The sequence below is a fragment of the Typopeltis vanoorti genome, chromosome 21 (assembly GCF_054136105.1).
Source record: "Typopeltis vanoorti isolate ZY-2024b chromosome 21, IOZ_Tvanoo_1.0, whole genome shotgun sequence".
NCBI lineage: Eukaryota > Metazoa > Arthropoda > Arachnida > Uropygi > Thelyphonidae > Typopeltis > Typopeltis vanoorti.
In genome coordinates this window covers 97,312,605-97,325,956 of record NC_143569.1, presented here as the reverse complement: position 1 = coordinate 97,325,956, position 13,352 = coordinate 97,312,605, and the positions used below count along the sequence as shown (strand labels likewise).

At 37.3% G+C, this 13,352-nt stretch overlaps 1 protein-coding gene across 1 annotated transcript in view; it reads right to left on the bottom strand.

Annotated features, from left to right (window-relative positions):
• Positions 1 to 13,352, bottom strand: part of LOC150095132 (apolipoprotein B-100-like) — a 297,535-nt gene that overhangs the window by 217,752 nt on the left and 66,431 nt on the right. Inside the window, exons 4-5 of the mRNA XM_090411200.1 lie at positions 1,261 to 1,412; positions 160 to 248 (exon numbers count right to left, since the gene is read on the bottom strand). Of these exons, the coding sequence (XP_090267326.1) occupies positions 160 to 248; positions 1,261 to 1,412 (241 nt within the window). The remainder of the gene's footprint in view (positions 1 to 159; positions 249 to 1,260; positions 1,413 to 13,352) is intronic.

Genomic DNA, 13,352 nt, shown 5'->3' with positions numbered 1-13,352 from the left:
GGATAATCTGTTTTCATACTAATGGAAGCAGATTATCCTGTTTCAATTAGTATGGAATAACCAAAATCATGAGTGGTATTGTAATAACGAAAATCATGAGTGGACTGTCTTTTATGAATAAATGTTACTTCAAATATGAATAACAATCAGTATTCTTACTCAGAAAGTTGAGACAAATTTGAATCTTCAATCCAGGCTTTTTGGTTACCAGGAGGTCCACCCAAAGCTGTTAATTTGCATTGAGAAAGCTGTAAATATTTTTACATATTATAAATAATGTATACGCTATTGTTTTAATTTTGCTATTCTCAATATCATTATTCAAAACAGTTTAAGAAAAATACATAACCTGATAATTCTGAACAATTATGTGAAATTTCATTCTTTAAGTATATCTTTTTAAAAGATATACAGGATGTTTCAAAATGGTGTATACAACTTTGCAGATGAACGGAGAATAACTCAGAAGATGTACAAAGGCTGAGTGAGTGTCATAATGTAGTTTAAACACATCAATTTTTGGACACATAAATTTATTACCAAATGACAACATTAGATGGCATGGCATGATATATCACACCATTTGAAAATGGCGACTTTCAATGGTGCACAGCGAGCACATTGTGTGCTTTGATTTGAGAAAACGAACTCTACATCACAAGTTCAGAGGAATTTCCACACACAATACGGCAAAGACCCTCTAGTAGGTGCATGATCTACACATGACACAAGAATTTTGTGGAAGCTGTTTTGTGTCATCCAAGATCAATGGAAGGCTACATGCTGTCATGGAAGAAGTTTAGAAAAGTTTCCAGAGAAGTCCTGGAAAGTCAACCAGAAGGGTGTCTTTGAGCCAAATAGGAATGCAGCTCATCCAAATGAGCCAATTTCGATGAGCTGAATTCCAGAATTACCTGCTGGCATTGCTAAAGCTACACTAGATATGTTCTGCTGTGCATGGCAGGAAATTTATTACAGATGGGACATCTACAGAATTACTAGAGGCAGTCATATCAAACTTTAACTGTCTGTGTTGAAACTTCAAGGGAGCGTAACTTAACACTTGTAAGCTACACGTGTATGGTAATACAAATTGTTCATCTGTTGCTATTTACCTTCTGTTGTCATTAAAAGTTATATACTCCCTTTTTGAAACACCCCATATAATTTAAGCAGCACATCTGCTTAGATAAAAGTATATTCGCATAAAATCTGAGCTGTATATTTTTTACAGATATATTCAATATTTACAAATCTCACCTCCATTATATATATACAGCTTTGCTTGTGAGCAATTTTGACATCACAACTGATTGTCATTTTAGTGATATCATTAGTAGTTCCCACAGCTGACCCCTCTGCAACTGACTGATAGTGATATTTATATTCTTTTCCATGCTCAAGAATAGATTCTAGAAGGAAAAAAAATCATGAGTATAATTATTTAAAATGCATGTAATTCAACAAAAAAAATGATAAATTTCTTTGTATAATACTGAGTATTTTTTCTATGATTGGATATCAGCTTGGCTGGCTGAGTGGTTAGCGTATCCGCTCTCCAGCCAAAAGTTCAAATCACGCCGTGGGCAGGGATGTTTGTGATCGTCTGTGGAAATACTAGTGGTGGTGGTGGTCAGAGGTAAATGGCATTGGCGTAGTTAGTGGATTGAGCGATGGAGACAGAGTTGTGCAGCAAGTGCCCTCCCTCGATGAGTCTTTGAACTCCCAGAGGTGTCAAATAATAATAATAGTACTTCACAGTTAATAATCTGTGAAGGGAGATAAAGGCATCTATGTTTCATTGGCTTCTTTCGAGAGTTTGCAGGGATTACAATTAATCTAAAATTAACATTAAAGATAATTATTATTATTACGGGTATCTCCATGGAGTCAGTAGATTCATCGTGGGAGACCCAAACTATCAAAACAATATCTATCATACCTCTTCTTGAATTCATTTACAGACAAAGAACTCACAGCTGAGTCAGCAATGCATTCCACTCATTCACCACACTCCAAGCAAAAAATCCAGTTCTCACACCCTTGTTAACCACACTTTTCCTTAATTTCCAGGGATGACCTCTTGTTCTTCCATCACTGTCACACAGCTGAAATATTTCCCCTGCATCAATCTTATAAAAACCTTTTAGTAATTTAAATGTTTCTATCATATCCCCTATTCTCTGCCAACAAACCAACCTCTGCAATCCACAAGCTCTCAATCTATCAATGTAGGGAGCATTTTTTTCATCACTCTCCTCTGAGCCCTCTCCACTAATTCCTCATCTCCAAGGAATCCAGGTGACCAGACTTGAGCACAGTAATCCAAATGTGGAAGTATCAACACCTTCTTCAATAACCAAGTAACCCTATGTGTTATCTTGGACTCCTTAGTTTCCACTAATACCTCTAAGTCCCTAGCTTCATCAATCTCTTGGAGTACTGTTCCATCAATGTGGTACACAGCTGGTATTATTTTAATCCCAAAATGCATAACTTTACACTTTTCCACTTTGCCAGCTTATTTTTTATTGCACTACCCAACTTTGAATCATCAGCAAACAACTGAATATCTCCCTTCAAGCCATTTCCTATATCATTTATGTACAAATTAAACAGTAACTGCCCAAGCACAGAGCCCAGACGCACACCACTGGTCACTTTCCTCATTCTGGCCTCTGCATCCCCATACACTACTTTCTGGTATCTTTCCATGAGCCATTCTCCTATCCATATCACCAGTTTAGTATCCATTCCCCATCTGCTTTAATTTGTGCAACAGTATTATTATTCCATGAGATATCCTGTCAAAAGCCTTAGCAAAATCCAGAAGTATGACAGTGTAGCCATTCCCCTTGTCGAACTGAGATGTCATTCTATTGTAAAAAGTTAATAAATTGCTAAGGCATGATCAACCTTCAACAAAACCATGTTGGCCCCTATAGAGTATCATATTCTGATCCACCCATTCTTGAATTCTGTCTTTAACCAACTTTTCCAATACTTTCACCACCACTCCTGAGATGGTGATTGGTCTGTAATTAACTACTGCAGTCTCAGAGGAAAAGAGATTTTCCTTTATGCAAAGGAACCACTTTGCCTTCCTTCCACTCCCTAGGGACCATACCAGAGTTCAAACTTAAGTTAAATAACCAAGTAAGAGGTGTTGACAATTCCATTGCACATTTTCACACAATACAACACCCTACAGCAGTATTTGTATTTAAATTCTGCAATATACTAAGTACCTCTGATTTATGAACTTCAATTCTCACATTAGTTATTGCTACAGGTACAGAGATATTTTCACTTGGGTGATAGACTTTTGAAAAGTGATCACTCAGTAACTCTACTATTACATCTGAATTGGTCACCTTAATACCATCTGCACCCACTAAGGTTAGTGGGTGCTGATAGTATTGGTGCTTCCAAAGTCATTCTTCCTTTTACTTGCCACATAGTGGAAGAACACTTTGGGATTACCCTTGATTTCCTTGGCTAAGGTCTTCTCATAATCTGATTTAGCTTTTCTTACTATGCTGGTAACCTTCCTAGATTGAGCCTTGTACTGCTCATGGGTGTCCTGATCGCCTTTCTCCTTGTAAATTCTCCATGACATTTTCTTTTTTTTTGCAGATCAAGCCTGATACTACTCATCCATCTAATGTCTACCTTGTTTGGCTTCCTGACCATGGGAATACATTCTAATATTGCCTTCCTCAGATACCCACTGATTTTATCCCATGCACTGCTAACATTTTTCCCCTGCAATATGTTCTGCCATGGGACGGCTGTAAGCTCACTCCAAAGCTTGTTATAATTACCTAACCTGTAGTTCCATATACACCCCTTCTTAAAAGAGAAATTCACAAATTTTGCAACCTCCCAAGTCGATATCACATGACTGCTCTCACCAATTGGAGGTAACAAGGACACCTTACTTATGCAAATGTCCTCTGAGCCAATGGCCAGGTCCAACACTCTCACACCACGAGTCCCTTCAGTTATGTGCTGTTTCAAGTAATTATCTCTTAGAAGGTGTATGAATTCCATTTCCTTTTTGCCATGTGATATTTACTCCTTCCAATTTATATCACCATAATTAAAATTCCCCATAATAATCACTAACCCTGCACCAGGGCCGAATTTAGACTTGCTGAGGGCCCTAAGCTATACAAAACCCAGAGGCCACCTACTGTTTTAAATTACATCAGCTGGTCTCAGAAAAATTTAAAATATATACGCCTTTTTAATATATGAAAATATATTGTCTTTTAATTTTTATTAAAAAATAATAAAGTATGTGTTTACAAAATCACAGAAATAATTATATAATTAAAGGGTTTTAAAAACGACAAATAAGGCTCATAGAACAGAAAGTTTTAAATTAAAATAGGAAAATAAAAAGTAAAAATTAAATTAATATAACAACATAACTGGTAGTATATAAAAAAATTAATCTTTTATTGAGGTGAAAATTTGACAGTAGACATCACATAAAATTGGGTATGTAAAATTCCAAATAATACAGGTACATATATATATAATAAACTAATATTGAAAATATGGAGTGGATAAATTGTTATAATACAACAATATTTAATAGAAATAATTATGTTATATAATCCTCTAAAAGGCTCTAAGATATAACTTAACATTTTTTTCTTGATTTCCCAAAAGCAAAATCATTAATTATGTCATCAAAAGATATGCTAAGTAACTTATCGTTTTCTATACACATGATGCTAAGTGCAGACAATATTTCTTGAGACATAGTTGCTCTCAGTTCATTTTTTATTCTCTTTAGCTGTGAAAATTATCTTTCTCCTGAACAATTTGTTACCATTAAACACAGGAATAGTCGTAATATGGTTTCCATTAGGGAAAACTAACTCAATCTTGTCTTGAAAGATGATTTGATACAAATCTTTGTGTCGAAAATGTTCTTTTTCAGGATAATTCTGCTCGACATACTCATGGAAGTGCCTCGGTTCACTCGTGAGATTAATACCAACATCGTGTGGAGACTCTTTTATTAATGTATCTACTGCTTTTCGTAGCTGTACCTCTGAAACTTCTAAATTAACTAAAAATGAAAATTTATTTGCAACATAATTGTAGACTGTTGCTTTTCTTGTCAAATTTGCCTCAAGGATGTCTATGATATGAATGAAGGATTTCACTACAAATTTGTCTCTTGGAGAAAGCTGTTCATTAGCATCAGGTGCAGCTCCATCATTGGCTTGTTTGTTTCTCATCCTCTTTCTTTTTACTGTAGACTTATACTAATATGTAGACCCATTGATCAATATCACTGAGTTTCATGAATTTTTTTGTTTCAACTGTAGATGTCGGTTCTCCAACAGCAGCAATGCTCACACTGGGATGTTACAATATTTCCATCAGCTGAGATTCCAGACTCTATGATCTCAGAGACAATAATCTGTTGTTTTGGAATTGGCTGCTCTCCCTGGGTCTGTGGATCATCTTTCATTGCTGCGGTGAAATATATATCAAGTTTTGTTGCTTTTTTGAATTCTTCTTCAAGCTGTTGCTTTCTTTTTCTTTTCTGGTATCTGCTTACGAATGTTCGCTTCATTGTATGATTGGAAATGGAATAGCAGAAGTAAATGCTAGAAAATAAAAGATTACAAACATTTTCTAAATAATGATTTTAAAAATCAATTAAAAATTATTTAGGTATTAAAGATAAAAATTTTAATTAATACGTTTTTGAGAGGGGAAAAAAACTTCTTTTGTTATATTTTGTATATTTAAAATTATTTAGAAATTATCATCGTGATATGTCTGACTTCATTTGAGTGATTTTTCTATGAATATTTTTTATCAATTTTTATATTTGTTTTTTTATTTGAGGCCCCGGCAGATTGCAAGGCCCTAAACTGTAGCTTTTTTAGCTTATACGTAAATCTGTCACTCCCATGCACTCATTGCACTAATTTGCTGATGCATGAATTCAATATCGCCCCTTGTACCGCCTGGCCTATAGCAGCGACTAACTGTATATTTGGTTGTGTTGATCACTATTTCACACCAGATCACCTCAAATGGACCATCATTTACACATCTATCCTCTTGATATACTACTTTCTTTGGCTGCAGCTCATCAGCTATCATCAACAAAGATAGTGCTCAATCATATTCCCATACTCAATCATACTGTAACAAAGAATGATTACTTATAACTTTTAGGTATGCAATTTGTGAATCTATGAAGCAAGTTTGAAGGAGAGTTGGAAAGGTTTAAAATAGATGCACTGCATTTGAATAGGTCTAGTGCTGTTTGCTTACAATGCAGAGAATCAAGATGCATCAAAATTTCTATAGGTTGCAGTGTTTCTTCATGACAAAAGCAGATTCAAGAAACAAAAAATGTTTCGAGTCTTTGCTTCAGTAAAGCAAGATGGTGTTTTCCCAGCATAATCTGCAAGACACAAGAGGCTAATAGCAGAAATGTATTCTTATGTTCAGCAATTCTGACAGTGAATATACAGCCAACCATGCTGTTAGGTCTGTTTGGCCACAACAGGCAAATTTGCAACTACTGAGCAATAGCAAACTTCTCAGAGATTTAAAGCTTGGAACTACATCTCCCAAGTGCAAACAAGGGATGCAAATTTCCTGTCAGCTACAGATAATAATGATACTGTACGTTTTTTTTAGAAATTCATCCACCTTTTCACAGATTCCTCAGCTACATGGAATAATTATTAACTTTCTGGTCTGAATTGGGGAGAGGGGATATACAGAGGATGTCAATCTGGTGGGAAGTTGTAACCATTGACTGAGAAACTGCTGGGACTTAGAGCACTATCATCTGAGCAAATATTTTTTGTATAATGCATAGTTGGATACCAAGGAAATTAATGTGAAGTCATTAGCTCAGTAGCCCAGTCATGAAGTTTCATCCTTTATCAAGAATATGCAAACAAAGCTTATGCATGAAGTAACTTCACAACTGAGCTACTTGTATCATGAAGTAACTTCACAGTCATTAACATAATGACTATAATTTTCCAGCCACAGATCTGCCACTGACTGGATGGCAACAAGCAGTGGTTTCCATATTTGCAGTAGGTCATGCTTCATTCAGTCTGAAATGGATACATGAAATTCCATTGAAATCCCTGATAAACTGGCCAATCCTGGTAGAAACTGACCAATCACTATGCCAAAAGGACAATGTGACTGAGAAAAACATTGGAATTAATTGATAAATTAAAAAAAAAACATATTATTATTATTATTCAGGCCTCCATAGAGTCAAAAGACTCATCGAGGGAGGTCCTTCCTAAGAAACACAAAGTCTAATAAGACTCATCGAGGGGAGGTTCCCCCCCCCCTAAGAAACACAAAGTCTATCATACCACTCCTTAAATTCATTGACCGTTCTCGCTCTCACCCATCAGGCAATGCATTCCATCGTTCAACCATCCTCCATGCAAAGAAACCACTCCTCACCTCTTGCTCAGTTTCCTTTCGTAACTTCCAGGGATGGCCTCTTATCATCACTCCTTCCTGCTGTTCAATCAAGCAAAAGAACTCCTAAGTGTCAATCCTATAACCACCTCTCAACAGTTTAAAAGTCTTAATCATATCACCTCTCCGTCTTCTATCCACCAAACTCTGCAGTCCACATTCCCTCAGCCGATCCTCATAACTATCATTGTACAGTCCTGAAACCATCTTTGTTATCTGCCTTTGTATCCTTTCCACAGTTAATTTATCCAAATCAAATCCGGGGGACCAAATCTGAGAACAATAGTCCAAGTGTGGTCTGATCAGAGACTTATACAATGGAATGATAACCCTCTTATCTCTGCAGGTCAGTGTCCTTCTCATAATTGCAGCAATCCTCTGTGTTACCTTCACCACCTTTGCAATATGTCCCCTAAACTTCAGGTTTCTATCAGTCATCAACCCCAGATCTCTTGTCTCCCCTAGTTCCTCTAGTATAACTCTAGTAAGACTGCCTATCGGGATCCGTCCGACATCGAGGCACTTGCACCCCACGCCACCACGAGAGGCGAACACACCAGGAAAATCCAGGAACAAAAAAAGACCCTGTTACAGGATCGCATGACACTTATATTTCCCCTATTCTTCTCAGCGATTCACGCCCTTTTCGATATCCGGCCGACTCACACTTGCTATTACTTCACGGCGTCCATTCTCTGCCCTGCTTATTTCACATATTCTGACATCATTGATTACTTGGGGCGAGCCGCTCCCTCGCGTAACCTTTGGACTTGACTCCCCCCCACCTGTTGAATTTGTGCTTACATTCCATAACTCTTTTATACATGTTTTATAATGCTCTGCTAATGTTTTACACTTTCAATATTAAATTAACCACATTTGTGAATGGCACAAAATACATACTTATTTAACCTTTTCATAACAGAACACACTTGATTTATATATACATAATACTTAATTTTCACTTAGAGGCAATTTACTGTATTTATCTCATTCTTTTGTTTGGAAAAGCATGTTAGACTGTGATAAGATAGAAATTCATAAATTTCCACTCTATCACAATCTAACACACCCTCTTGCTCACAGTTTTCTTTCGTAACTTCCAGGGATGGCCTCTTGTCATCACTCCTTCCCACTGTTCAACCAAGCGAAAGAACTTCCCAGTGTCAACCCTGTAACCACCTCTCAACAGTTTAAAAGTCTCAATCATATCACCTCTCCTTCTTCCATCCACCAAACTCTGCAGTCCACATTCTCTCAGCCGATCCTCATAATTATCCTTGTACAGTCCTTAAACCATCTTTGTCATCCGTCTTTGTATCTTTCCACAGTTAATTTATCCCCTTCAAATCCTGGAGACCAAATCTGAGAACAATAGTTCAAGTGTGGTCTGATAAGGGTCTTATACAACGGAATGATAACTGTTTTATCTCTGCAGGTCAGTGTCCTACTCATTACTGCAGCAATCCTCTGTGTTACCTTCGCAACCTTTGCAATATGACCCCTAAATTTCAGGTTTCTATCAATAATAAACCCCAGATCTCTTGTCTCCCCTACTTCCTTTAGTATAATTCCTCCCATAGAGTATGCAGTGGCCCATCGATGTTTCCCAAACCTCAAGACCATACATTTTGCTGCGTTAAACTGATACTCCCATTCATTTGCCCATCTATCTAGCTTATTCAAATCCTCTTGCACGGCTGCCGCATCTGCACTATTAATCCTTCCCAGCTTCGCATCATCTGCAAACAACTGAATATCCCCTTGCAATCCACTGACAATGTCATTGATATAAAGGTTAAACAATATAGGTCCCAGTACTGACCCCACTTGTAACCCTCTGCTTCCTTGAAACTGCCCCACCATACACAACTCTCTGATACCTATCGGACAGTCAATCCTGATTCCAGCTGACCAATCTGACATCCAGACTCATGTGCTGCAACTTGAATATCAGCTCATCATGTGGCATCCTGTCAAATGCCTTCGCTAAGTCTAAAAAAATGGCATTATATGCCTTTCCCTCATCTAATGCTCTTGTAAATTTATCATAAAAGGCTAGCATATTGCTAAAACAAGAGCACCCCTTCACAAATCCATGTTGACTCTCACAGATAACATTACCCTCATCTGCCCAATGCTGTATATGGTCCTTCACTACTTTCTCCAAGATCTTACTAACTGCTGATGACACACAAACTGGCCTATAATTATACACTTCCAGTCTGCGACCGCCCTTATGCAATGGCACTATCTTACCTTCCTTCCATGGGCACCTTTCCCGCAGCCAGACTTTCAATGAAAAGCCAGGTCAAAGGTACTGTCAGCTCCCTAGCACATTCTCTCAAAACTCATGTTGAAATAGCATCCAGTCCCACAGCTTTACTGACATCCAGAGTACTCAGTATGTGAAACACATTCTCCTCTTGTACCTCTAAACCTCGAACTTGCCCTATCCCTCTAGCATTAAAACTGACTCCTAAAGGATGAAATACTCCAATAAAGTGTTCATTGAACAATTCTACTATGTCATCCCTATTCCCATTTTTATCCCATAATATCATTCTTTCACAGTCATTTCTCCTCTTACTGGCCAGATATCTAAAATATTCCCTAGGATTTTCTTTGGATCTTAGGGCTAATCTCCTCTCATATTCCAGTTTCGTCTTCCTTACCATACTAGTCACTCTTCTGGCCTGTGTCTTATACTCTTCATGCATCTTCTCTTCACCTGTCTCCTTATATCTCTTCCACAGCCTCTTTTTCGCATACAATTCCTGTTTAATATTGTTTGTCATCCATTTTACTCCAAATTTTGTCCTCTTGTTCACTAGTGGTATACAACTTAGCATTGCTGCTAACAAATATTCTTTCATAATTTCCCACACACTAATGATATCCCGGCCTTCCAATTCCATGAAACTTCCCCAAGTTAATGTCTTAGACTATTATAATCACCTGCCTCATAATTCCACATACATTCCAGTCTCTTTGATATTCCCACATGTCTATTCATTTTCCAAGTCAAAACCATATGGTCACTCTCTTCAACTGGTGGGAGAGATGTCATCTCAGTTATTATCAACTCCATGATGCTATAACCAAATCCAAAACTCTTGAACCTCTTGTTCCCTCTGTTACATGTTGCCTAAGACATTTGTCCCTCAAGAATTCTAGAAATTCCATTCCCTTATTGCTATATGCATCTTTCTCTCCCCAGTTTATACTACTGTAGTTAAAATCTCCCATAACAATCATTCTTCTTGCACTTGCCAAACTCAACTGTCTAAACATTTCCTGTCCCCATCCTCTGTACTCCTGGGTCTGTAGCAACACCCCACTAAATATCCTGTCTTGCACACCTCTACCTCACACCATATGCTTTCAAAATCATTAGTGTCACTGCCTTCCAAAGTCTCCACTCTTAGAGAACATAGGTCGTCACTTATTATAAGCAGTACTCCACCACCATGCTTTTCCTTCCTATCCTGCCGAAAAATGCTGTACCCAGCGACTTCTATTCCTGTTATTATATCCTCTTCTGTCAACCACATCTCAGTGATCCCAATAATTTTTGGCCAGGCTGATGCTATTTGCGCCACCAATTCCTCTCCCTTATTCTGGATACTCCTGGCATTAGTATATAGCATATAAATGCCGTTGTTTCTATACCCAGCATTATCCCCTCTAGACTCCACTGGGCTCAGTGTTACCTGATGTCATCCCCCTTCTTCGGAGTACCCATTCCCACAAGAGGCCACCCCTACTACCATCCTCCCTGGGACACACCGACTTTTTCAGAACAGCAATCTCTCCAGATGCCTACACCCTTCCTCATTCAAATATAAGCGGTCTGTTGCATACAATTCCTCTCTGTCTTCAAACGTACTCCAAGCATCCACATATTCCAGTCCTCTCTTGTCACACATTCTAGCTATAAAGTCATTCAATATTACTGCTCTTCTACTCAGTTCATCATTATCATACCTAGGCAACACACACACACACACACACACACACACACACACACACACACACACACACACACACACACACACACACACACACACACACACACTATCTTTCCTTACAATCATTATTTTTGGAATAAACCCAAATACAAATGATGGATAGAAGCTTAGCTTCATTTATTAAAGATATATATATATATATCAGGCCAGAAAACAAGTGAGGTAATTCTTAAATGTTCAGGTAGTCGATATGTAATGGGTAGCCTTAACTATAGAAGCACTGATTAGTAGCAAAAGACAACACATATAACAAGGAGAAAGGGTTTCTTTAGTTGAGACAACATGGGTATTGGATATTGTCTCACACAGTAATAATGACATTTACCTTCCTACCACCAAAGTGAGTGTAATCTTGCAGTTTTATTATTATTATAGCCTCCGTAGCTCAGTCAGTATAGACAAAGCCTTTTGGTTGGAAAGACCTGGGTTTGATTCTCATCCACGATGTGAGGAACCTTTATCTGGATTTTATCTTTCAACTAAAGGTGAGTTAGCCAGTCTCAAACAGAGGTAGAGGGTTTTTCCCACCCAGAAACTTGGGTTTTTCATCTCTCAGAACAGGCAAACTGACCTGTGAATACACACAGACCTACAGTCATAAAATATTTATGACTAGTTATGACTGTTTATTAAGTATAGAAAATATCTGTTCTTAATCTCTCATTAAGAGGGCTCAACAAGTCCTAAGGGACAGTTGAGGGACCCCACATGAATAAATAAATAAATTATTATAACAAACCTCCATGGGAGTTCTCATTCGAGTAACATACAATATAAACTCATTTATGCTCCTAGCATTCACAACATATTCTGGCAATGCATTCTACTTACCCACCACTGTCCAACTTAAAAATTAACTTCTCATTCCATTTTTCATCACATTTTTATATATAACTGCCAGGAATGGGCCACTAATTCTCCTCCATTATCATCTACTCTATATAATCACTTCTGTATTAATCAGAGTAAAATTCCATCAGAAACTTAATCAAATCTTTCATATCACCTCTTTTCTGCCTGTTTACTGAATTCTGCAATTTATATTTCCTCAACCTATCTCAATAAAAACATTCCATAATCTTAACATTGACTTAGTTGCTTATTTACAGATCCTCTTCACTGTTTGTACAACACAGTGGAAACTAGGTGACCAAATTTGAGCAGAAATTCATGTGTCTGACCAATGCCTTATACAGCAGCATATTTCTCTATATCAGTAGCATATTTCTCTATATCTACATCATATTTCCTTATATCAGTAGCACATACGCATTTCTCTCTCTCTCTCTCTACTTGTCAGTGTGCACTGTGTAATAATAATAGCTTTTAAAACTGACAGTAAATTGTAGCTTTCACAATGCACTTGCAATATGCCCTCTGAACTTCAGGCCAATGTCAGCCATCATACCAGATCCTGAATTTCATTAGAATTCTCAAGCACAGTTCCACTGATTTTCTGAGAGTATACAGTCCTATGCCTTTGCACTTCAAACTCCTAAACCTTGCACTTATTAATATTTAAAACCAGCCTCACTCATTTAACTGAGCTAAAAGTCTATTTAAATCTTTATGAAGGGAGTTACCATCATCATCTTGGCATCATCAGCAAACCAAATATTTTTTGTTAATCTACATGAAATATGATTAACAAATAAATACCAGCATGTGAGGGAGTGATCAAAGGAAAAATATATATATCATTCATAGAGCCAATCTCCTCTCCATTTCACTAATTATTATCCATTTTTATCTTTACCAGCTTAAATGTCAAATATCACGTGATAATCTATCAAATACCGTTGCAAATTCCAAGAATGCTAT